General features: G+C 43.4%; 2 protein-coding genes across 7 annotated transcripts in view; both read left to right on the top strand.

Moving 5' to 3' along the window:
• The window catches only part of PPP1R42 (protein phosphatase 1 regulatory subunit 42), a 68,365-nt gene extending 64,755 nt beyond the window's left edge, over positions 1-3,610 (top strand). For 3 of the 6 annotated variants that reach the window (XM_009213146.3, XM_009213147.3, XM_009213145.4), the window contains one exon: positions 1,544-1,800. In XM_009213146.3, the coding sequence (XP_009211410.1) occupies positions 1,544-1,679 (136 nt within the window). In that variant the 3' untranslated portion in view covers positions 1,680-1,800. Of the gene's footprint in view, positions 1-1,190; positions 1,321-1,543; positions 3,166-3,504 lie in introns of those variants that run through there. The other 3 variants (XM_009213149.3, XM_009213148.3, XR_004185845.1) reach the window with 2 other exon arrangements.
• Positions 3,611-3,697: 87 nt separating this feature from the next.
• On the top strand, positions 3,698-11,978 carry TCF24 (transcription factor 24). Its single transcript, XM_017962071.3, has 2 exons — positions 3,698-4,116; positions 10,301-11,978. The coding sequence occupies exons 1-2, from the start codon at positions 3,727-3,729 to the stop codon at positions 10,412-10,414; spliced, it is 504 nt and encodes a 167-aa protein (XP_017817560.1). The 5' UTR covers positions 3,698-3,726; the 3' UTR covers positions 10,415-11,978.
• Positions 11,979-25,586: the final 13,608 nt, after the last annotated feature.

Raw genomic sequence — 25,586 nt, 5'->3', positions numbered from 1 at the left:
AATCTCAACTCACTGCAGTTCCAAAGGTTTTCTTTTTTTTTTTTTTTTTTTTTTTGAGACGGAGTCTTGCTCTGCCGCCCAGGCTGGAGTACAGTGGCCGGATCTCAGCTCACTGCAAGCTCCGCCTCCCGGGTTCACGCCATTCTCCTGCCTCAGCCTCCCGAGTAGCTGGGACTACAGGCGCCTGCCACCTCGCCCGGCTAGTTTTTTGTATTTTTAGTAGAGACGGGGTTTCACCGTGTTAGCCAGGATGGTCTCGATCTCCTGACCTCGTGATCCGCCCATCTCGGCCTCCCAAAGTGCTGGGATTACAGGCTTGAGCCACCGCGCCCGGCCAACGCAAAGGTTTTCATCTGAGGAATGGATAAACAAACTGTGGTACATCTATACAATGGAAAACTATTCAGCAATACAAACGAATGAACTAGTGATATACTCAACAACAGGGATCTCAAAAGCATTATGCTAAGTGAAAGAAACAAGACTCAAAAGGTTACATACTATATAATATGCTTCTATTTGTGTGACTTTCTAGCAAAGGCAAACTACAGAGACAGAAAACAGATTAGCAGTTGCCAGAAACTAGAGGTGGGAGAAAGGGTGGACTGCAAAGGGTCAGCACAAGATAATTTTGGAGAATTAATGTTCTATATCTTTATTGCATTGATGGTTTTAAGACATATGTTTATGAAAGCTTGCTGAACTGGGTGAATTTACACTGAAAAGGGTGAATTTAACTATGTAAATTACAATTTAAATAATGAGGGAAACAGTTGAAAGGTGAAAAAGTACCAATTAATCTACTGTTTTATATACATATAAAACATTTATATATTAAAAACAATATGGAATAAATTGATATGTGTGATTATATTGCATTATAAGACAATCTGGGTGCAAAATATAAGAAGCCCTAGACACCTCAAATTTGCCTCATCTTAGACCTGGTCCACCTTTCCTCTAATATTCTTTCCATACCTCTCACAAATCACAGATTTTTTACATTCTTCGCTACACCAAGAGGAAAATCTTTGTTTCTGCTTCCTTTTTAAAGCCCAACAAGATTCACACAGTTTGGTGACTAATCATTAGCCTTTAATATTGTGCCCCAGATTCTATAGGTTTGCTACCTTTTGGGGATACTTTCATTTTTTTAATTTAATGCTTTTTCCCCTTCTCTATAAATATAGGAATCTCTCTTTGAAGCAATCTGAAAGCTTGCTGACAAAAAATGATGTGCATGAACCTCACCTTTTCCATAACCCCAAAGAAAAAGAAAATTTGTTTGCGGAAAATGAGTAAATTCAGCCTCAAGTGACAGGAAATGTTTGATTTTGTTTTTAATCTTATAGAACTAGGCAACAATATCTTTTGTGGGTTTGTAGCTTTATGGTATCTCACATAGAAAAACTTTTAAGTTATTGTTTGATTTGCTGCTTTATAGAATCTGAAACATTGCTTTCCGCCTGTGAATCCAGGGATCTAGTTGCTTTATTCCTCATTACATACAATTTACTGGGAAAATATGTACTTTTTCATTCAGCAATAGAAGTCCCTTCAACGGTGCGATCACAGCTCACTGCAGCCTCAACCTCCTGGGCTCACGAGATCCTCCCGTCTCAGCCTTCGTGGGTAGCTGGGACTACAGACATGAGCCACCGCACCGAGCCCCTTTTTGAATCAATGGAATTTTGGTGTGCTTCTTTCTAAAGTGTAAATCTAATTACAGTTATTGGGTGGGAATTGAGATGAAAGCCTAAGTGCCATTCTGACTCACTAATGTACTTAATTTGTGGACCAGTACATCCAAATAGTGCCACCAGGACTGCTGACGACTTGGTTACAGTAGTTCCAACTTAGAAATCTACTGGAAAGTATTAAATGATGGTGCATATACAAGAGCGCGGTTTCTTTAGTGGCATTTTAAATTTGATATTCCGATTGACCCCAAAGAATATAAGAAAATATCCTGCTCTTGGCTTGAGCCCGAAAGTTGGAGGCTGAGGTGAGCCGAGATGGCACCACTGCACTCCAGCCTGGGCGACAGAGACCCTGTCTCAAACACAAAAACAGAAAATGTCCTACTCTGCGAATTGCAGGCATTGTTTCGAGTGTGTTCGAATTACGTTGTTGGAAAGTACTCAGATTTCACCTAGGAAGGCGACGGGTCCAGGACCTGCAGAAACCGCTGCGGATTGGGGCGGCCGGGGGCCCATGGCTTTCTGGGGCGACTCTGAACAGGCCTTGGGGCGCAGTGCCCGCTTTCTAAAGAAGCCTGGGATCGGTCCTGCCTCGCTGCAAGTCACGCTTCCCGTGGGTCCACAAGAGCAAAACCAGAAAAGAATGTTTCGTCCAAATAATTAAAGAGCGGTGGCCCCGCGCGGGCAGCGGAGGCAGTCAGCAAGGTCCGCGTCCCCGGGGAGAAGCGCCCACGATCCAAGGGCTGCCTGCTCTGGGAATTTCTTAAAGAATTACGGACAGCGGGAGCATTCGGGGTCTGGTAGGAAGTGCAGTGTATCTCCCAGCTTTAGGGTAACTAGGACAGTATGAATCTTTTACCTTGTGGTAGAATAAACGGCTAGCGCCTCGATGTGGCGCGCTCGACTTTTCCTCACAGAGCTTAAAAGTCACCCTCAACCAAACGGCAACGCTCCCGCCTCAGCTGGAAGCGCCCTGGAATCAGACTGGACCCGAGGAGGTAGGACCTCGGCAGCGCGAGGTTAACCACAGGCCTCACCCGCGGCCTCCAGCCCTGCCCCACCGCAGCCGGCAGCCGACACCCCAGACTTTCCACAGGCCGCCCTCAGCGAGGCGCCTCGGGAAAAGCAGCCTGAGGCGCTGAACCGAGGGGCGGGGCCAGGAGGACGCCCCGCCCCCTGAACCCGACCCACCGGGCGGTTTGATTAATGACCCTCTACGCCGCTTCAGCCCCTGGTGTAGCCCCTTGGGTGGGCCAGGCCCTCCGCCCGACCTGTCGTAGCCGGCCGGAGCCGCGGGGCGCCCGCATAAAAGTCACGGCCAGCGTGAGTTGGAAGCAGCCGTCGATTTGGGCTTCGGCCGGACGAGGATGGAGTGACCAGTGCGGCCCTGGCCACACAGGCCCTGCTCCACGCCCCTCGCCCGCCGCACGGCAGAGCGGAGCTCCACTCAGCTGCTCCAGGAAAGGTGAGGGGCCCGTCAGACGCGTACTGTGCGGCTCCTGGGCTTGGAACGGTGGCGGGTGACTACTCCGAGGTGAGGCTAAAGGTCCCCCACTCCTCGGGCAGAAATCCCCCCTGGCGTGAAAGGCCGAGGGCAGCTGGTGAGCCGTGGTTTTCCGCGGCGTCGGCGAGGGGGAGCCGCGCCACCTCTCGTGCGCCCGGGTTGGATAAAGTCGCCGAATCGCGAACGACTGCCGATCCTAAACTGAGCTTCCGAGATCTTTCTTCCCGGGTAGAGTAGACCTTTCGCTTAATTTGCCCCTGAAAAGCAAAGCCGGCACCGCGCCTCTCTTCATCCTTCTAGGAAGCCCAAGAACTCCGGAGCCCCGCAACTCGCCCCAGACGTCGGGAGGCAAAACGCGCCCCAGGCAAAACGAGCTCGCTTTAGATCGCCCTCAGCCCCGCTGGGCTGCTAGTGGGCGCACGGGGAGAACCAGGGGGCTGCGCCTCTCGGGTTAAGCCCGACCACCCCCCGGCCTCACCGCACCTTCGGTCCTTTGCAGGGCGTGCGGCGCGGTAAGCTGCCATGGAGCGCGACCGCCCCGCGCGCAGCCCTCTCAGCGTCAGCGCCGAGCCCGCGCCCCTGGCCGCCGCCATCCGCGACTCGAGTACCGGGCTGACCGGGCCGGGGCCGGCGGGCCCCGGGGACGGTGCGCGTTCCGGGAGCGGGCGGCCGGCGGCGGCGAATGCAGCGCGGGAGCGCAGCCGGGTGCAGACCCTGCGGCACGCCTTCCTGGAGCTGCAGCGCACGCTGCCGTCCGTGCCGCCCGACACCAAGCTGTCCAAGTTGGACGTGCTGCTGCTGGCCACCACCTACATCGCGCACCTCACCCGCAGCCTGCAGGACGACGCCGAGGCGGCGGCGGACCCCGGGTTGGGCTCCCTGCGCGGCGATGGCTACCTGCACCCGGTCAAGGTAAGCGGGCGGGGGCGCACCGCGGGGCTGGGGCCGAGACCAGGACACCTTGATCCGCCCTGCCAGTCACTGTCTTGGGTAGATGCTCTCATTCCTTTTCGGGTGAGGCGGGAAGCCGACCGGGAGAACGACCTCGGCCTGCGAGGGTACTGGTGGCAAGGTCCCCGCCGCGAGAGGCTGCTCCTTCGCCGTTCGCAGGTGGCGAGTGAGGCGTTTAAAGCCGGGGTGGCTTGAGTAAGAGTCTCGCAGGCCCCTTACAGGATGCCTCTGAAGGATTTGTGTACCTTCCAAGGTGAGAAATGGGGGCTTGGTTGCACATCCTGATAATGTTTAATATCTGAGTTGTATGTATGACCCTCGGAGAGTTTTTAAGCATCTTTTATTTATATAATTATGCTTTCATTGATTTTTATGGGATATTTGAAAGATTTCACTGGAGTAATGGCCCTAAGTGATTCTAGGAAAACACTGTTGAAATTTTTTGGTAAAACTAGTAAGAACAAATGAGACCGTTCTGCATCTCTATGTAGTAAAATTTCAGTCCGTTTAAATAAAGGTTAAATATCATATACTTGACAGCTACCAAAAGTATTAGAAAAAACTACAGTGTTTTTAAATACGTTCGCAATAGATTGGCATGTGTGTTGAGTGAATTGATTACTAAATTCAAAGTCTGTAATGTACAAAATTAGACAAGAGAATCCATTTTGCATAATTTCTTTACATATAGGTAAAATTTTCACTTAACATGGTATATATGATTATGCTTTGTTACCTATTACAGTGGTCGGTTTTTGCATCATCCTCTTCTTCTAGATTTGATTGTTTTGAAACCTTACACTAATCTTTGTGTTCCAAATGCATCATCTCATTATTTGCCAAACCTAAATTTTCAGAGTTTTGGCTTCACCACCCTGAAATATTTGGCCACACGCGTGCACACGCACACACACACAAATGCAAAGTTAATACTTAAGACTTAGCTTTAAGTATATCAGTGTTCAATAAATTATTCAGTATGGTAAAGCACACCCTCTGATATTAACTGAACTAACCATTCTGTGGTAAGGTTTAACAAAATTTACTTTGCAAATATAATCATAATGATAGACAAATCATTTCAATATGAAATATGAAGACATGAAATATCATTATTTATAATTATGATATACCTTATCTCATTTGTAAGTTTATAATCTCAGCAGAAAAGTCATTATTAAGGGGTTCTGTATTACCATGTTCATTAGATTACTATTCGAATATACCATTAATATTAGATTTCTTTTGATTTGACATTTGCCATATACTCAAGGAAGTTTATTTTAACATTAAGTAGATTGTAATACAAAGAGCATCCGTTAAATACTTTATGGGAGACATAATTCAGAATGAGAAGTCAAGATGCTTTTCATCTTATTTTTTCTTGGGATGCTTTTTTTGAATGAATAATGTTAGAAGCGTCATTTCCATGTAACAAGAAGCATAGCAAGTGTCTTTTTGCACCTGATTCATGTACCAAATGTTTTTATAATCATAACTTTTTATTTGTAAATATTGATTGTTTTAATTGAATATTTTAAAAGACAACTCTAGAGATAATGATACAAAGCCAAAGATTTTTTTTAATGAAATTAATGTTGCTTGAACAAGTGACTAAAATCAAGCGTGTTTTAAAATCAAACATGTATTGAATTCTTACTGTGTGCAAAGCACTATTTTAGGGGAGTGAACACAATAAGACTCAGTCCCTTTCCTATATGAACATATTATTGAGACAACGACAAAGAAACAACAGTACTGGAAGGGCGAATGTTACGTTTTCCATAAAAGAACTATAATTATGTGCTACGGAAGTTCAGAGGAAAGAGATGTTATGTACATAATTGAAACCGCCTGTTAACTGTTAACACATTAGTTTACAGACACTACCAAAATGTTTAAACATTGTCTACCTTTGATTAATGTGAAAGAAATTAAAATATCCTATTTGCACTTTTATGGTTAACTAAAGGCTCATTATAAACTATTGTTTAGTAAAAAGTGTTCTAAAATGACTTCATTTTTCTGCCTTACAACATAGTGTTAGTCTTACCCTGATGATCAAAGCTTTTTAACAAATATTTCAAGGTCATTATTTTGAATCACAAGTCCTTATTATCAGTATTGTTAGCACATTACCACTGTTGGGGATTTACTTTAAGAGCATTTCATAGCAAGACTTCCTCTATACTAAGAATTTTAAAAATTAGGTGGCTGTGGTGTGTGCACCTGTAGTGCCAGCTACTGGGGAGGCTTATGCGAGAGGACTGCTTGAGCCCAAGAGATTGTGTCTACATTGCACCACTGCATGCCTGGGTAACTGAGCACGACCCTGTCTCAAAAAAAGAGAACAAACATCTCAAATTAAACTGGAAGTTTAAGAGACTGGGGACCTGGTGCATAGCCTGAAATGGCAGTTTTTAATCCCTGTGGGGTATGAGCAATTTATTTCCATCAGCATCAGCTGCCCAAAAGGCAGTGATTGTCTAAGAAACAGAAATATATTTCAGATCTCTACATTGGCAGAAAAATACAAATGACTTTATTATCGTGCCCCTTATTTTATAATCATTGTCTATGATAGGTAAACAATAATTGAAAAAAATAGATAACAGGGTTTTGTTATTTTTGAGTCACTTATTTAAACTAAGTGCTTTTTGTTGTTGTTGTTTTTTGAGATGGGGTCTCGTTCTATCACCCAGGCTGGAGTGCAGTGGTGCAATCTCGGCTCACTGCAACCTCTGCCCCCTGGGTTCAAGTGATTCTTCTGCCTCAGCCTCCCAAGTAGCTGGGATTACAGGCACCCACCACCACGCCCAGCTAATATTTGTATTTTTGGTAGAGACGGGGTTTCACCATGTTGGCGAGGCTGGTCTCGAACCCCTGACCTCAGGTGATCCACCCACCTCAGCCTCCCAAAGTACTGGGATTACAGGCATGAGCCACCACATCCAACTTTTTTTTTTTGAGATGGACTCCTTTGCTCTGTCGTCAGGCTGGAGTGTGTGGTGTGGTGATTAACTCACTGCAACCTCCACCTCCAGAGTTGAATTATTTCCATGTTGCCCAGGATGGTCTTGGTCTTGCTGGACTGTGATCTGCCTGCCTGTGTCTCCCAAAGTGTTAGGGGTTTACAGGCATGGTTTCACCGCCTCCTGCACCCGGATTTTTCTCCTCTTTCTAAATGGCATTAGTTCCTCATGACCTAATCTAACTCTTTTTACCTCCCAAAGGCCTTGTCTCTAAATCCTATCACCTTGGAGGTAAGAGCTTCAACATGTGCATTTTGGAGGGACACAAACACTACAGCACTGGGATCTTCAGTATAATGAAAGACTTTAATCTGATATAACAATGCCAGATCTTGATACATCAGATAAACCTCACTCCAGTTTCTAAAACATATTAGTTTGGCTGTGCGTGGTGGCTTACACTGTAATCCCAGCACTTTGGGAGGCTGAGGTGGGTGGATCACTTGAGGTCAGGAGTTCGAGACCATCCTGGCCAACATGGCAAAACCCCATCTCTACTAAAAATACAAAAATTAGCTGGGCATGGTGGCACATGCCTGTAATCCCAACTACTTGGAGGCTAAGGCAGGAGAATCACTTGAACCCTGGAGGCCGAGGTTGCAGTGAGCCAAGATCACGCCACTGCACTCCAGCCTGGGTGACAGAGCAAGACTCCGTCTCAAAAAAAATAAAAATAAAAAACACATTAGTTTATCTTTGTAAAAGATCCCAGGAACAGGACCACTGACAATGATACACCTAGGATGTATAGGAATGCGTATGTATTATTTTTAAAAATTGAGTCCGGGTGTGGTGGATCACACCTATAATCCCAGCACTTTGGGAGGCTGAGGCAGGAGGATCACTTGAGCCCAGTAGTTCAAGACCACCCTCGAACTCAAAGCAACACAGTGAGACTCTGCCTCTGCAAAAACAAATAAATAAACAAACAAAAAAACAAATTTTTAATTAGCCCAGCATGGTGGCAGGCACCTGTAGTCCTAACTCAGGAAGCTGAGGCAGGAAGATTGCATGAGCCCAGCAGGTTTAGGCTGCAGTGAGCCATGATCACACCACTGCCACTCCAGCTTGTGCAGCAGAATGAGACCCTGTCTCATAAATAATAATATAATAAAATAAAAAAAATAAAAATTAGGACTTTGGTTGCCACAGAACAAAACTTTCCAGATAGTATCACATGCCCACTTATTCTTTATGGCTATGTTTTACATTTGGAGTCCCAGTTTAGGTGAAAATAACTGTGCTCACAAGTGCAATGAGAGTTTATATTATTCCATCTGAGATCTAACTCTACTTACATTCTTTTAACTCTGTAACAGAATTAATAGTCCATTCTGACTTAATTGTTCTGGGGTGTGACTTGGCCATCAGTATTTATTTAAAGCTCTCTGGGTGAGTCTTATATGCAACTTGGGTTGCGAACCCAGAGCTCTTAATGTTCTTTGGTGTGTTAATAATTGTACCTCTATTTGAGCACTATGAATTATCTGGCAGGCATTTAAAAACATATTATGGTGCTATGTAACTAGCAGTTGGCCTGTGTGTGTTCGCTGATGAAGATAGGTAGCCTGCTTACATAAGGCAGCACTTGCTCCCCGGAGAGTGTGGGACCAGATTGCTGACCTTTAGGAGTTGCTTTTTTTTTTTTTTTTTTTAAAGTCCATCTCTGTATTAAACAAAAGTAGTATTCTAAGGATCTTAGAACTTAACTGATTATATGACACCTGCCTCCTTCCAAAAAGAGTTTTATTCTGAAAGAACTACTCATGTAATATGTTTTTTTTTTTTTTTTTGAGACGGAGTCTCGCTCTGTCGCCCGGGCTGGAGTGCAGTGGCCGGATCTCAGCTCACTGCAAGCTCCGCCTCCCGGGTTCCCGCCATTCTCCTGCCTCAGCCTCCCGAGTAGCTGGGACTACAGGCGCCCGCCACCTCGCCCGGCTAATTTTTTTTTTTTTTTTTTTTAGTAGAGACGGGGTTTCACCGTGTTAGCCAGGATGGTCTCGATCTCCTGACCTCGTGATCCGCCCGTCTCGGCCTCCCAAAGTGCTGGGATTACAGGCTTGAGCCACCGCGCCCGGCCCTGTTTTTTCATCATTATGTCTGTCTGGCAATAAATTATATTGTTTGAGATGAATTTAGAAAAATCACCATCAGTAATTCAAATGTGATGATTACCAAAAGGTTAGAGCTAGATGATGTCAATACATACAGACATTTAATCAGGATGTTCTCTTAGTATAATACCAAATATTCTAATATTCATGACTTCGAGATACTGTTTTTAGCTAGATAAGATGCATAGATGGGGCTGGGCTTGGTGGCTCACGCCTGTAATCCCAGCACTTTGGGAGGCTGAGGCAGGTGATCTCTTGAGGTCAGGAGTTCAAGACCAGCCTGGCCAATGTGGTAAAACCCCATCTCTGCTAAAAATACAAAAATTAGCCAGGCGTGGTGGTAGGCGCCTATAATCCTAGCTATTCAGGAGGCTGAGGCAGGAGAATCGCTTGAACCCAGGAGACGGAGGTTGCAGTGAACCGAGATCGTGCCACTGCACTCCAGCCTGGGTGACAGAGCGAGACTCCGTCTCAAAAAAAAAAAAAAAAAAAAGAACATGTATAGATAGTTGACACTTTTCACTGTGGTCCTTTGATACGTGTAGACACATAATACCACGTAGAACTTTTTAAAATATAGTGCTCACTTCAGCCCCACATATACTAAAATTGGGACTTTTAAAAATATTTTTAAAGCCAAGGATCTAGTTTTAGGCTTAATTTTGTTTTAGGTTTAGTTTGAAATTAAAACATTACAGGCAGATATGTTTTTCTACACTTTAACTATATTTATTTTTCATGATTTCTTACAGTTCTTATCCATAAGCACACATATTACTTCTAAAATTTTAATCAAAGTCTGAGTATATTTTTGTTTTTTACTGTGAGCATTAATAAACATTTTTTCATGTTGTTCCTTGTACTTCATACTTACAATTGTTATTAGCTACATAATATTGCATTTGCATTGGGCTGTTTGCAATCTTTAACATTGTAGACCACGTTAATATATGTCACAGATACTAACTTTTGAATTCTTGTTGAAATAATCTTTTTCAGAAATGGCCCATGCGATCAAGATTGTACATCGGTGCTACTGGTCAGTTTCTGAAGCATTCTGTTTCTGGAGAAAAAACAAATAATGACAACACTCCAACAGACTCACAGCCTTAGGCTCTCCCCTGGTGGGGGCTGGTAGAAGTGGTGGCTATTGTTTTTAAATACTATGACATAATTCTATATTTATTATTTGAGACATAACAAAATTTCTGAAAGTTTACATGTGAACCCATAGTTGGATGTTCAGGTTTATCTGTCTAAATGTGGAATGAAATAATCAGTGTTATATAAAACACACAGCTTATCTGTTCAGTATGAGAGTCACTACTATATAGTGCAAGAGAAATTATTAGAAAAAAGAAGTCACTTGAAAGCAAACAATTGTGTATGTAGCTAAAGAGTGCACACATTGCTATAGTGTATCTATTACAAACAGAAAAGTTCATATCTGTTGGTGCAGTCTTCCTAGTTTAGAAAGATAAAATCTGTGTTTATAATATACCAGTATTCCTTTTTTGTGAAAACCATACTGTGCTTAAGTTGGTCTAAGACGCCATTTCAGTTGAAGAAAACTGTTGCAGTAATATGAATATGCAATAAATTCAATAAGTAGTTATTTTTCCCTCTCAGAAAACTTGTTTGGAGTATTAGAAATGGTTTGCTCAGAGGACAGGGCTTGGCCACCTTCCTAGAGGGTTATTCTGTATCTTACTGTGTTTGCAACTTGTGGAAGGCACTGGGAATCCCTGCAGTCCAGTGTGAACAGAAGACCAGGTGTCAGCGGACAGCAGAGTTCACAATGTAGGTGCATGTCACCACACCTGGCTAATTCTTTTATTTTTTGTAGAGATGGGGTCTCACTGTGTTGCCTAGGCTAGTCTTGAAATCCTGGCTCAAAAAATCCTCCCGCCTCACCTCCCAAAGTGTTGGGATTATAGGCAAGAACCACCATGCCTGGCCCAGTTTTATTGTTTTAATGTGAATATACACATAATGTGACCGAAGCATATCTTTTTTCAAGAAAGATAAATAATAAAAGTTCTCTACATATTAATATGTAGAAAAGTACTTGCATATTTAAATATTTGTAAACATATTTACCTACTCATATAACATGGAAAAATAAAAAGTAAAATGAGATTTGGATTCAGCCATTCACTATTATAAGTTATTGACATAAGAAGTGCTAAAAAGAATCTTTATCCTAAGGAATGAAATCAAAACTTCTTTAAAGTTACCCCAAACTGAATTGTAAACACTAAATTTAACAGCAAGAATTTCAGAAAAATTGTTTTCTTGCTAATAATTCTTAAGATTTATTAGTTTGGCTAGTTTTTAAAGCATTTAACTGGGGAAACAACTATGTGTTGAATAATTAGACTTCTAAGTCATCCTGTTAAATAGTTAGTAGAGCTTTGCCCTTGATGGTATTACTTTTTAATTCTTCTCATCCAGTTACAAGTTGTTTTAATGCCAAAGAAGTGTATTTGTTACAGATTTTCATAACATTTTATTAAATTGCTAGATATGATGATAGGTGTTGGTAGGTTGGAAAATTACAGAGGAGAAATTTCATATTTTCACTCGAAGATTCAAAGGAACATGCTGTTTTAATGCTTTAATGGTGAATGGTCATGATAAGAGGTATTATAAAAATAAAGTACTCATTTAAAAATTAGTCTGTTAAATTTGCATTTCTCTCTTTGGATATTTAACAAACACTGAAGGTACTTTTGAAAATCTTTTTAGATGATAGATGCCTGCTTGGTGTTAGCTGCTTTTTTACCATGCTGTCTTTTTTTTTTTTTTTTTTTTTTTTTTTTTTTTTTTTTTTTTTTTTTTGAGACAGAGTCTCACTGTTTCCCAGGCTAGAGCACAGTGGCACAATCTCCATTCACTGCAACCTCCACCTCTTGGGTTCAAGCGATTCTCGTGCCTCTCAGCCTCCTGAGTAAGTGGGACTACAGGCATGTACCACCATGCCCACCTAACTTTTGTATTTTTAGTAGGAGACAGGGTTTCAACTTGTTGGTCAGGCTGGTCTCGAATTCCTGACCTCAAGTGATCCGCCTGCCTCGGCCTCCCAAAGTGCTGGGATTACAGGCGCAAGCCACAGCGCCCAGCCTCTGTTGTTTTTCGAGATGGAGTCTCATTCTGCTGCCCAGGCTGGAGTGCAGTGGCGAGATCTCAGCTCACTGCAACCTCCACCTCCCAGGTTCAAGCGATTCTCCTGCCTCAGCCTCCCGAGTAGCTGGGATTACAGAGGTGCGCCACCATTCCCAGCTAATTTTTGTATTTTGGGTAGAGATGGGGTTTTGCCATGTGACCCCGGGGGTTCTCAAACTCCTGGCCTCAAGTGATCCACCCACCTCAGCCTCCCAAACAACTGGGATTACAGGCATGAGCCACTGCTGAGGAAATAATCTAATATACACAGAACATCTCTTTACAGTGGCCAACATGATTCACTTAGAAATGAACACATGATTTATATTTGTTATCATGACACGATAAGACAAGTGGCTTGTTGGCTCTATGTATAATCGTATTGTTATTATTAGCTGGCAGGGAGAAGAAACCACAAATCAAACTGCTTCTGATCTCAATTTATATAGTAGATATTTTGAGAGATGGCTTAATCTAAATGCTCTTTTCTTATTACGTGTGGGTTACTACAAATTATATCAATTGTGTATTTTATTTGAAAAGCTATGAACTTTGACTCCTCTAGCACTAGCAGATTCTGTCTTCACCTGGTGACAAATTAATGATTTTGTTTGTTTTTTGTTTTGTTTTGTTTTTTGAGACAGTCTCGCTGTGTCGCCCAGGCTGGAGTGCAGTGGCGCAATCTCGGCTCACTGCAAGCTCTGCCTCCCAGGCTCACGCCATTCTCCTGCCTCAGCCTCCCAAATAGCTCGGACTGCAGGTGCCTGCCACCACTCCCGGCTGATTTTTTTGTATTTTTAGTAGAGACGGGGTTTCACCATGTTAGCCAGGGTGGTCTCGATCTCCCATCCACCTTGGCCTCCCAAAGTGCTGGGATTACAGGCGTCAGCCACCACGTCCAGTCGAGTTTTTTTAAATCATTGTTGGTGGCCAGGCAAGGTGGCTCATGCCTGTAATCCCAGCACTTTGGGAAGCCAGGGTGGGAGGATCACTTGAGGTCAGAAGTTCAAGACCAGCCTGGGCAACATGGTGAAACCCCTTCCTTCTCTACTAAAAATACAAAAAAATTAGCAGGGCTTGGTGTGTGTGCCTGTAGTACCAGCTACTCAGGAGGCTGAGGTGAGAGGATTGCCTGAGCCTGGGAGATTGAGGCTACAGTGAGCCATGATCATGCCACTGCACTCCAGCCCCTGATGGCTAGAGGATGTGATTGTTACCTAATTTCCCAGATGGTGTAAGACACAGTATAGTATTGCTGTTTTTCTCTGATGCATGCACTTCTGATTTTTTCATTTTGTTTTTGTTATTGTCATTTTAAAAGAACTCAAAAGCTAAGATTGTAAAATTTTAAAAGCACTAGGAAAATACTGTAAAGTTGTGTATCTCAAAGATAATACGTACTTTTGTTATGTAATGCTAGCTGGTGGTCTTATAGGCAGCTGTTGTACTGAAAAATAAATGTTCCTTAAATCCTGTAGATTTGCTGCCTTTAGACTCTGAGCACTGCGCAATGGCACTGCAGCACAGTTGGGAGTGAGGGACATTAAGTATTCTTACCTAACTACATAAATCTGGGAAAGGTTTCCCTTTTTATGTTTATACAAGTCTTAATTTCAACTCATAGGACAAACCAGCTCAGTGAAATATACCTCAATCACTCAAATGCTTTCATTATAAATTATACCTTAGCATTTTAGCTGTCATAAGGTTTTAAATAATAAACTGAAGAATAATCCTATTAAAGATTATGTCAGTAGTCTTTTCTTGTGCATATGAATGTTACTTAATTATCTCATGCATTCCTGCCCTCCCAGGGCCAAGAAATATGTCCTGGGGATGAACTTTAATCACTCATCTCCATTTTTTTTAGCCATTAGAAACTGGGGGCCATTTCAAGCAATGTGATGTCTAAAGAAAAATTTATTGTAACCATTTTTACTTTCAGATAGACTCTGAAATCACTAACTTAAAAATGTTAAATGTGTGCTATTATAAAGTAGCTTAACTCTGGTTTTTTTTGTTTGTTTGTTTTTCTGAGACAGAGTTTCCCTCTGTTGCCCAGGCTGGAGTGTAGTGGTACCATCTCGGCTCATTGCAACCTCCGCCTCCTGGGTTCAAGCGATTCTTTTGCTTCAGCCTCCTGAGTGGCTGGGACTACAGGCACCCGCCACCATGCTCAACTAATTTTTGTGTTTTTAGTAGAGATAGGGGTTCACCATGTTGGCCAGACTGGTCTTGAACTCCTGACCTCAAGTGTTCTGCTCGCCTCAGTCTCCCAAAGTGCTGGAATTATAGGCGTGAACCACTGTGCCTGGCCAAGGTAGCTTAATTGTTTATGTAGATGGATATATGATGTTATGTAGATGGAAAATTTTTAAGGCCAGGTGCAGTGGCTCATGCCTGTAATCCCAGCACTTTGGGAGGCTGAGACAGAAGGATCACTTGAGGCCAAGAGTTCAAGACTAGCCTGGGCAATGTAGCGAGAATCCATCTCTACAAAAAAATTTAAAAATTAGCCGGGCATGGTGGCATGTGCCTGTGGTCCCAGCTACTCGGGAGACTAAGGTAGAAGGATTGCTTGAGCCCAGGAGGTGGAGGCTGCAGTGAGCCATCATTGTGCCACTGCACTCCAGCCTAGGAGAGAGACAGTAAGACCCTGTCTCAGGAGAAAAAAAAAAATTTAATTAAGCTGTATTTTTAAAAAGTAGGCATATGCAAGATTGTCCCTACTCTGTGTGTAGAACATCTGTACCACCTTGCGGCCATAAGACCCTGTACCAGAGTCATCTTGAAACATGGGCTACAATCAAGTGAAAATAATAGTATGCAATGGCAGAGGCAGGCAAGTCAAGAGAGGAGGAAAGGTGCGAAGCTATTTTCAGATCCCCCATTTAGAAAGAAGAGGCCGGTTCCACCAGTGTCCAGTCCTGCTATAGGTGTGTGGTTATAGGGACAAACAGGAGAGACTGACTCAAAGAGGAGACCTGACTTTGGAACCAAACCAGAACAACAAAAGCTGCCAGTGGTGAGCCACACTCGGTCTGAGAGGTCCAGAGAGCAGCCACACCTGCTGTAATGAAGACTGGGCCCAGGTGGTCTATTTTCCTCTCCAGTCAGCCAGTGCCAGAGACTGGACACTGGACAATGTCTAGGGTGATGGTGGTAGCGGAAGTGGCTTAACAGAAGGCAGAAAACTTGCGGTAAGCAATGACTACTAGTCTCTCCTCTTCCCCTAACCTATGCGAGCCCCACCCAGACTTGTAGCCACTCTAGGGATACACACTTTGTTTACATTAGCACATTCTTTTTCTTTGTTGACAGGAAGTAGAGCTTCTTGCCGGAATGGACAGTATGTTTCAGTGGTGGGAGGTAAGAGCTTATTTTTCAAGATAGAGGTTTAATCAAACTTGAGGAGGGGGAAAAGGGGAGGTAAGAAGGGGTCGAAGAAGAAATAGATCCTACCAAAAGACTTAGTTTCTACTTCTTAATAGGTGATGAGTTGGGAACTTTTTTTTTTTTTTTTTTTTTTGAGAAACAGTTTTACTCTGTCACCCAGGCTGAAGTGCAGTGGCACAATCTGGGTTCACTGCAACCTCTGCCTCCCAGGTTAAAGTGATTCTTCTGCCTCAGCCTCCTGAGTAGTGGGATTACAAGCACACACCACCAAACCTGGCTAATTTTTGTCCTATTAGTAGAGACGGGGTTTCACCATGTTGGCCAGGCTGGTCTCAAACTCCTGACCTCAAGTGATCCACATACCTTGGCCTCCCAAAGTGCTGGGATTACAGGCTGAGTTAGGGACTCTCATGTGAGTAAATATCCTTAGGGCATGCAGCAGTTTAGAGGAAAGAGGAGATAATATATTTTTAATTACTAAACTGATCTGTGGCCCTCAGCGTCCCTAACTCATTGACTTAAGGGCCAAAGGCGAAGTCACTGTATGCCTTTGAAAATACAAAAATAGACTGGGTGCAGTGGCTCATGCCTGTAATCCCAGTACTTTGGGAGGCCAAGGTGGATGGATCACCTACGGTCAGGAGTTCGAAATCAGCCTGGCCAACATGGTGAAACCCCGTCTCAACTAAAAATACAAGAATTACCTGGGTGTGGTGGCAGGTGCCTATAATCCCAGCTACTTGGGAGGCTGAGGCTGGAGAATCACTTGAACCCAGGAGGCAGAGGTTGCAGTGAGTAGAGATAGCACCATTGCCCTCCAGCCTGGGTGACAAGAGCAAAACTCCATCTCAACAAAAAAGAAATGAAAATGCAAAAATAACTTTGAGAGTCTCTAGCAAGCAAGATAATAGACTTAAATTTCATACTTTATGAAGAGAGAAAATCGAATTCTAATTTCCAAAAGCTCCCCTCTGTGTATAAGCGCCAAGATTGGAGGTCTATAAATGGAGTTTTACTAAAGGTGCTAACAGGGAAGGGAGGCCAAAGCACTGAGAGTGGAGTGTCAACCTCCACTGGTGTCCACCTTGGGAAGAATAGGTAAGCGTGGGGCAGTGAGGAATTGGAGACAAGGGCTGACCTTGCCACAGTTCTCTAGACAAAGCCTGACAAAGCTCTGGATTCTGCCCAGAGCCACACCCCGGGCAGGCAAGATGAGCAATGGCTGAGGGAGGGTCCTGAGGGCAGCCCCACACTGCAGGCTGCCACAGGTCACAAGCTGCTGAGAGTACTCAGGCCAGGATGCCAGAACACGAGAGGCCGCAGAGTACATGGCCCGCAAAAGGGGAGATTGTAAGCAGGATGCAGGATCTCAGCAGTGGGTGCCAAAATGACCCTGAAGGACCAGGTGGTGACAGACACTATGTCAGTGCAGTCTAGACCCAGAGGACAGACAGCATGGGAGCCTGCAGTCCCTCCCTCCATGTCCTTTTGATTCACAACTGCTCCCTGAAGCCATCTAGGGATGGATGGAGAAGGGCAGGAAGGAAGCCCATTGAGTGTAAACAGCACTGATACAGCTTCATCTTTTACTTGGCTGAATATTTAATGAACAGAGACTAACATCAAAAGGGATCTGTTTGGCAGGTGGTTTTCCTCTTCAGGAATGGGGATTCTAGAACAAGATGATACAGGACATAAAGCTACATTATTTTCCTCACATTCCAGTCATGGTATGGACATTTTAGCCCAGTTATACAGTAGAGATGAACTATCTGCATCAACAATTTACAACCTAATTGCTCAGTATTCCAACTTATTTGAACTTATATATAGTTAGAACACACCAAAATGACTGTGGTGATACTGAGGACCTTCCTGGACCTTTGCAAATGGATTAGGAAAGAGTCTGAGAAACTTGCCCAGTGTTGTCCAGCTAATCAGAGCCCAGATTCAGGCCCAGGCAGTATGGCTCTGAGAGCCTGGTTCCTTTCCTAGACTACCTGCTTCGTTACTGCCTGGATGCTTAAAGCACCTGAGTTTGCACCCCTAGTTTGGTTGGAAAACACTGTCCTTTGCTACAGGTCTCTCACTGTGGTAAGCACTTGGTATAGGGTTTGTTCTCAATACATTTCTCTTGCCTTTTGCCCTCTTCCCCTTAGCTCACAAAGTTGATATGAAATAATAGCTGAGAAAGTGCGTGTAGGCAGCTCAGTGCAAGCCAGGTGTGTCTTCCCTGGCTTATTATCTCCATTTGATGAAGAGTTAAACATGCAAGGTGACGCATGACACAAAAACCCGCAAGCTGCCTTAAAGGGAAAGATGGCTAATTTTGACTACATAAAAAAAAAATCGCAAAAGACAAGGTCAAAAGACAAAACACAAGCCAGAGGAAAAAATCACAACACATGATAAAGCAGTAAATCTCTTTACATAAAATCAGTTCTCAGATTTCAAAAAAGCAAAACACCAACAACTTAGTAGAAGCTTGCACAAATGGGAGCCAAGATCGAGCCACTGCACTCCAGCCTAGGTGACAGAGCGAGACTGTCCCTCCTCCCCCACCAAAAAATAAAAAGAAAAAAGAAAAACTTCCACAAATGGTAAGAAACAGCAGTTCATACAAAGAAACCAAACAGGGCCGGGCACGGTGGCTCACGCCTGTAATCCCAGCACTTTGGGAGGCTGAGGTGGGCAGATCACTTGAGGTCAGGAGCTCGTGACCAACATGGCCAACAAGGACCCCTGTCCCTACTGAAAATACAAAAATTAGCCATGGATGTTGGCAGGCTTCTGTAATCCCAGCTGCTTGGCAGGCTGAGGCAGGAGAATCACTTGAACCCAGGGGGCGGAGGTTGCAGTGAGCTGAGATTGTCCCGCTGCACTTCAGCCTGGGTGATAGAATGAGAATCTGAGGAAGGAAGGGAGGAAGGAAGGGAGGAAGGAAGGGAGGGAGGGAGGGAGGGAGGGAGGGAGATTTATGAAAAGATACACAAGTTCAGGCATAATTAAGAAATACACATTTTTTTTAAATTTATTTATTATTATTATACTTTAAGTTGTAGGGTACATGTGCATAACGTGCAGGTTTGTTACATATGTATACTTGTGCCATGTTGGTGTGCTGCACCCATCAACTCGTCATTTACATCAGGTATAACTCCCAATGCAATCCCTCCCCCCTCCCCCCTCCCCAAGATAGGCCCCGGTGTGTGATGTTCCCCTTCCTGAGTCCAAGTGATCTCCTTGTTCAGTTCCCACCTATGAGTGAGAACATGCGGTGTTTGGTTTTCTGTTCTTGTGATAGTTTGCTAAGAATGATGGATTCCAGCTGCATCCATGTCCCTACAAAGGACACAAACTCATCCTTTTTTATGGCTGCATAGTATTCCATGGTGTATATGTGCCACATTTTCTTAATCCAGTCTGTCACTGATGGACATTTGGGTTGATTCCAAATCTTTGCTATTGTGAATAGTGCTGCAATAAACATACGTGTGCATGTGTCTTTATAGCAGCATAATTTATAATCCTTTGGGTATATACCCAGTAATGGGATGGCTGGGTCATATGGTACATCTAATTCTAGATCCTTGAGGAATCACCATACTGTTTTCCATAATGGTTGAACTAGTTTACAATCCCACCAACAGTGTAAAAGTGTTCCTATTTCTCCACATCCTCTCCAGCACCTGTTGTTTCCTGACTTTTTAATGATCGCCATTCTAACTGGTGTGAGATGGTATCTCATTGTGGTTTTGATTTGCATTTCTCTGATGGCCAGTGATGATGAGCATTTTTTCATGTGTCTGTTGGCTGTATGAATGGGATGCAAGGCTGGTTCAACATTCGCAAATCAATAAACATAATCCAGCATATAAACAGAACCAAAGACAAGAACCACATGATTATCTCAAGAGATGCAGAAAAGGCTTTTGACAAAATTCAACAGCCCTTCATGCTAAAAACGCTCAATAAATTCGGTATTGATGGAACGTACCTCAAAATAATAAGAGCCATTTATGACAAACCCACAGCCAATATCATACTGAATGGGCAAAAACTGGAAAAATTCCCTTTGAAAACTGGCACAAGACAGGGATGCCCTCTCTCACCACTCCTTTTCAACATAGTGTTGGAAGTTCTGGCTAGGGCAATCAGGCAAGAGAAAGAAATCAAGGGTATTCAGTTAGGAAAAGAAGAAGTCAAATTGTCCCTGTTTGCAGATGACATGATTGTATATTTAGAAAACCCCATTGTCTCAGCCCAAAATCTCCTTAAGCTGATAAGCAACTTCAGCAAAGTCTCAGGATACAAAATTAATGTGCAAAAATCACAAGCATTCTTATACACCAGTAACAGACAAACAGAGAGCCAAATCAGGAATGAACTTCCATTCACAATTGCTTCAAAGAGAATCAAATACCTAGGAATCCAACTTACAAGGGATGTAAAGGACCTCTTCAAGGAGAACTACAAACCACTGCTCAGTGAAATAAAAGAGGACACAAACAAATGGAAGAACATACCATGCTCATGGATAGGAAGAATCAATATCGTGAAAATGGCCATACTGCCCAAGGTAATTTATAGATTCAATGCCATCCCCATCAAGCTACCAATGAGTTTCTTCACAGAATTGGAAAAAACTGCTTTAAAGTTCATATGGAACCAAAAAAGAGCCCGCATCTCCAAGACAATCCTAAGTCAAAAGAACAAAGCTGGAGGCATCACGCTACCTGACTTCAAACTATACTACAAGGCTACAGTAACCAAAACAGCATGGTACTGGTACCAAAACAGAGATATAGACCAATGGAACAGAACAGAGTCCTCAGAAATAATACCACACATCTACAGCCATCTGATCTTTGACAAACCTGACAAAAATAAGAAATGGGGAAAGGATTCCCTATTTAATAAATGGTGCTGGGAAAATTGGCTAGCCATAAGTAGAAAGCTGAAACTGGATCCTTTCCTTACTCCTTATACGAAAATTAATTCAAGATGGATTAGAGACTTAAATGTTAGACCTAATACCATAAAAATCCTAGAAGAAAACCTAGGTAATACCATTCAGGACATAGGCATGGGCAAAGACTTCATGTCTAAAACACCAAAAGCAACGGCAGCAAAAGCCAAAATTGACAAATGGGATCTCATTAAACTAAAGAGCTTCTGCACAGCAAAAGAAACTACCATCAGAGTGAACAGGCAACCTACAGAATGGGAGAAAATTTTTGCAATCTACTCATCTGACAAAGGACTAATATCCAGAACCTACAAAGAACTCAAACAAATTTACAAGAAAAAAACAAACAACCCCATCAAAAAGTGGGCAAAGGATATGAACAGACATTTCTCAAAAGAAATACACATTTTAAAAGCAATAGAAGAACATATTTCACCTGTCAATGATACAAACAAAAAATACTCATCATTAGTGAAGGTGAGGAAATGAGGACTTTTGTACTGTTGGGAGTATAAGCTCTTTTAAATGTAATTTGACAGTATCTCCCACTATTGTAAGTGTACACACTCTGACTTAGCAATGCCATGTTAAAAAATTTCCCTACCAGGCTGGGCGCAGTGGCTCACACCTGTAATCCCAGCACTTTGGGAGGCTGAGGCGGGTGGATCATGAGGTCAGGAGTTTGAGACCAGCCTGGCTAACACAGTGAAACCCCATCTCTACTGAAAATACAAAAAATTAGCCAGGCGTGGTGGCAGGAGCCTGTAATTTCAGCTACTCAAGAGGCTGAGGCAGGAGAATCGCTTGAACCTGGGGAGGCGGTGGTTGCACTGAGCCGAGACGGAGCCACTGCACACCAGCCTGGGCAGCAGAGCAAGACTTCCTCTCAAAAAAAAACAAAAAACAAAATCCCTACTGATATTCTTACATTTGTAAACGTATGTAAGAATAATTATTGCAGGTATTCATCATTTTTACCTTATAATTTGTAGCCTTGACTGTTTTCCCAGCCTTCAGTATTGGCTGCACCCAAGTAACCTATCAAAAAATGCAAACCTGAAGATGTAACATACTTGCTCAAATCCCTTCAGTGGTATCCCATGATCTAAGGATGAAGTCCAACCCCTTAACTTGATTTATGAACCCTCTTCCTATGTCACTGCCCTCCACCATTTCCTATTTTACATTTTAATTATTAGTAAACACATGCACGCAAACACAGCTATTTCATGCTTCAGTGCCTCTGTTCATCAATCATTGGTTGGTCCACAAATATAGATATACATATATATATATATATATATATATATATATATGTATTTTTTTTTTTTTTTTTTTGGAGGTGGAGTCTTGCTCTGTCGCCCAAGCTGGAGTGCAGTGGCTCAATCTCGGCTCACTGCAAGCTCCGCCTCCCAGGTTCACGCCATTCTCTTGCCTCAACCTCCCAAGTAGCTGGGACTAAAGGCGCCCGCCACCACGCCTGGCTAATTTTTTGTATTTTTAGTAGAGACGGGGTTTCACTGTGTTAGCCAGGATGGTTTCGATCTCCTGACCTCGTGATCCGCCCGCCTCCACCTACCAAAGTGCTGGGATTACAGGCGTGAGCCACCGTGCCTGGCTGCTTCCACTTATATTTTATTGCCAGAACTGGGTCATAAAGTTACCCCCACGTGTAAGGAAGGTATATCAGTTTGGCTGCAGTATCTGCTTTAGCTAGTTTAAATAGAAAGGGGCTTACCAGGGTGGCAAGGCTACAGTGAGCTGTGATTGAGCCACCACACTGCAGCCTGGGTGACAGAGCAAGACCCTGTCTCAAAAAAAAAAAAGGGAAAGAAAAGGAGAGAGAGAAAGAAAGAGAAGGAAGGAACGAGAGGAGGGAGGGAGGGAGGGAAAAAGAGAGAGAGAAAGAAAGAGAGAGAGAGAGAGGAGAGGGGAGGGGAGGGGAGGGGAGGGAAAGGAAGGGGAGGGGAGGGAAGGGAAAGGAAGGGAAGGGAAGGGAAGGGAGAAGTTTTAGGTTATTAATGACTTACAGAATCATGAGATGAAACTAACCTGGGCTGGATTTATAGTAACAATTTCTAAATCCATTCCATGGAACTGGGCTGCCAAGGTAGCTGATACTTCTATCATGACCTGAACTCTGCTTGCCAAACAGGAAGCTGCCCTACAGTGACTGACTCTGGAAGCATGATGCCTTTGCTTGACATACATGACGGTTAATTTTTTGTGTCAAATTGACTGGGCCAAGGGATGCTCAGATCACTGGTTAAACATTATTTCTGGATGCTATGGACCGAATGTGAGGGAGGCTGAAACAGGAGGATCTTGAGCCCAGGAGTTTGAATCCAGCCTGGGCAACAAAGTGAGAACCCATTTCTAAAAACAAAACAAAACAAAAAACAAAAAGTGTCTGCCAGGGGCACCTAACTCAGTTATAAGCGATCAGGGAAGGCATAAAGGGATGAAAAGAACCTTCTAGGCTGGGAACGGTGGCTCACGCCTGTAATCTCAGCACTTTGGGAGGCCGAGGTGGGTGGATTACCTGAGATCAGGAGTTGGAGACCATCCTGGCCAACATGGTGAAATCCCGTCTATACTAAAAATATAAAAACTAGCTGGGTGTGGTGGTGGGCGCCTGTAATCCCAGCTACTTGGGAGGCTGAGGCATGAGAATCGCTGAATCTCTTGAACCCAGGAGGCAGAGGTTACAATGAGCTGAGATCACACCACTGCATTCCAGCCTGGGTGACAGAGTGAGTCTCCATAAAAACAAAAAGAAAGAAAGAAAAAAGATTAGTATCCCCTAGATCAATTTTTAAAAATACAAATAGTCGGCCGGGCAGGGTAGCTCACTTGTGCGAAGAGTCTCACTTTGTGCAGTGGCACTATCATGGCTCACTGCAGCCTCGACCTCCTGGGCCCAGGCGATCCTCCCTCTTCAGCCTCTCGAGTAGCTGGAATTACAGGTCTCAACATCTTAGCACATGTATCTGAGTTGTTTTCAGAAACCTGGACCCCCACCAGGTAGATCTGCTGGCATATAGACCTCAGATGCAGGGGAACTGAGGACTGAAATCTGACCTCCGTTCGTTGTTCTAAATTTCTTCCTGAGGGGCCTGGAGGAAGTCATGCCCATGGGCCAGACTGTAACTTCCTTTCTGGTGACCCCAAGGTTTTAGACAAAGCTTCACTTACTTAACCCATCACAAACAAATCAGGGAGTCTTTGAATCCACTTATGATCTCTAAGCACCTCTGCTCCAAGATATCCCACCTCGGTGGGGTGGAGGCAGTAGATAAGGTATAGCAGCTAGCCAGAGAGTAAAGGCTTATCCACATGAGAAAATGTTATTTTTTTTTGAAGAACTACAAGATTTATGTATGATGGCTGTTGTAAAATGGAAGACAGTCATTCATTTTCTTTTCTTTAAATAGGGCCTTGCTGTTTTTGTGTCCTGTGTGGTTATCAAGGGGGTAGAGCGCCCATGACCATGTATAACCTCACCAGTGGACCAAAGTTTCCAGGTTCCTGGGAGAGGGCTCATATACACAGAAGGATGACACTCTCTGAAAGGTGACTTTTGTCTTTTGGGGCACAGGAATCTCTGACATATACATATGTAACACACAAGAACACGTATGTAAATACACACACACGAAGGATATTCAAATCAGTTTTCTACATGGCTGCAATTGCAACATTATGCCCTCTAGTTAACTGTTCCTTCCAGTTAATATCTTCCTTGTCAATCATTATTTTTTCCCTTGGAGACTTTCGAGAACAGCATACTTACTGTCCCTTAAAAGTGAGATGGTGGCCAGGAGCGTGGCTCATGCCTGTAATCCCAACACTTTGGGAGGCTAAAGTGGGCAGATCATGAGGTCAGGAGTTCAAAACCAACCTGGCCAACACAGTGAAAGCCCACCTCTACTAAAAATACAAAAATTAGCCGGCCATGGTGGCACAACCCAGCTACTTGGGAGGCTGAGGCAGAAGAATTGCTTGAACCTGGGAGGTGGAGGTTGCAGCGAGCCGAGATTGCGCCACTGCACTCCAGCCTGGGTGACAGAGCGAGACTCCATCTCAAAAAAAAAAAAGTGAAGCTGGTAAAATTTGAGAAAAGGGTTGCTGATTCCTTATAGTAATTTGTTGAAAGCTTTAATGGGATGTTAATTTCAGGACATAATTTATATTATATTATCCCCGAAGCGTGAATAACGTAATTTAACCTTCATTTGAATGTTTCAATTACTTCCACATTCTGGACTCTCTGTGTAATCATTCTTGAATACTTTTTTAAGAGTTAAAAAAAATTATTTTATGTTAACAAGAAGCCTACGCTGGAGTGGCTCTTTGGCTAGTTCATTCTATTTAATTTGGTGACTATTAGGTGTCTTTATGTTGCTGGGCTCCTTCTCTTTTCCACTTTGCCATCTGAGATAAACTCCCCTCCCCCTCATTTAACAAGACATTTGCAACAGGGTCAGGTGTTCTTTCAGTGTCTAGATAAGAATATCCAGGGAAGAAGAGGCATTTCTTCCCATATGTGTCTCTTCATCACAGAAGAAAACCTTCCCTCAAGTCCCCTAGCAGACTTCCCATCAGGTCTCATTGGCCAGCTTGAATAATTTTAAAGCATTCCTTTGCATTCAGAATTTGTAGTATTTAAGTAGTTATTTGCAAAGTTTATTCTTAACATAAAATTTAAATGTTTAAACAGAAAAGGAGAACACTAGTGTCTCACATTGACAATTA

This window comes from Papio anubis, chromosome 8 (assembly GCF_008728515.1).
Source record: "Papio anubis isolate 15944 chromosome 8, Panubis1.0, whole genome shotgun sequence".
Lineage (NCBI taxonomy): Eukaryota > Metazoa > Chordata > Mammalia > Primates > Cercopithecidae > Papio > Papio anubis.
This window is presented reverse-complemented; position numbering and strand designations above follow the sequence as displayed.

Bases quoted from the DNA above. Each gene is read 5' to 3' on its own strand.
- TCF24 (XM_017962071.3), top strand. From the start codon at position 3,727: ATGGAGCGCGACCGCCCCGCGCGCAGCCCTCTCAGCGTCAGCGCCGAG. The intron at 4,117-10,300 runs GTAAGCGGGCGG...AATCTTTTTCAG, and splicing joins GCTACCTGCACCCGGTCAAG to AAATGGCCCATGCGATCAAG.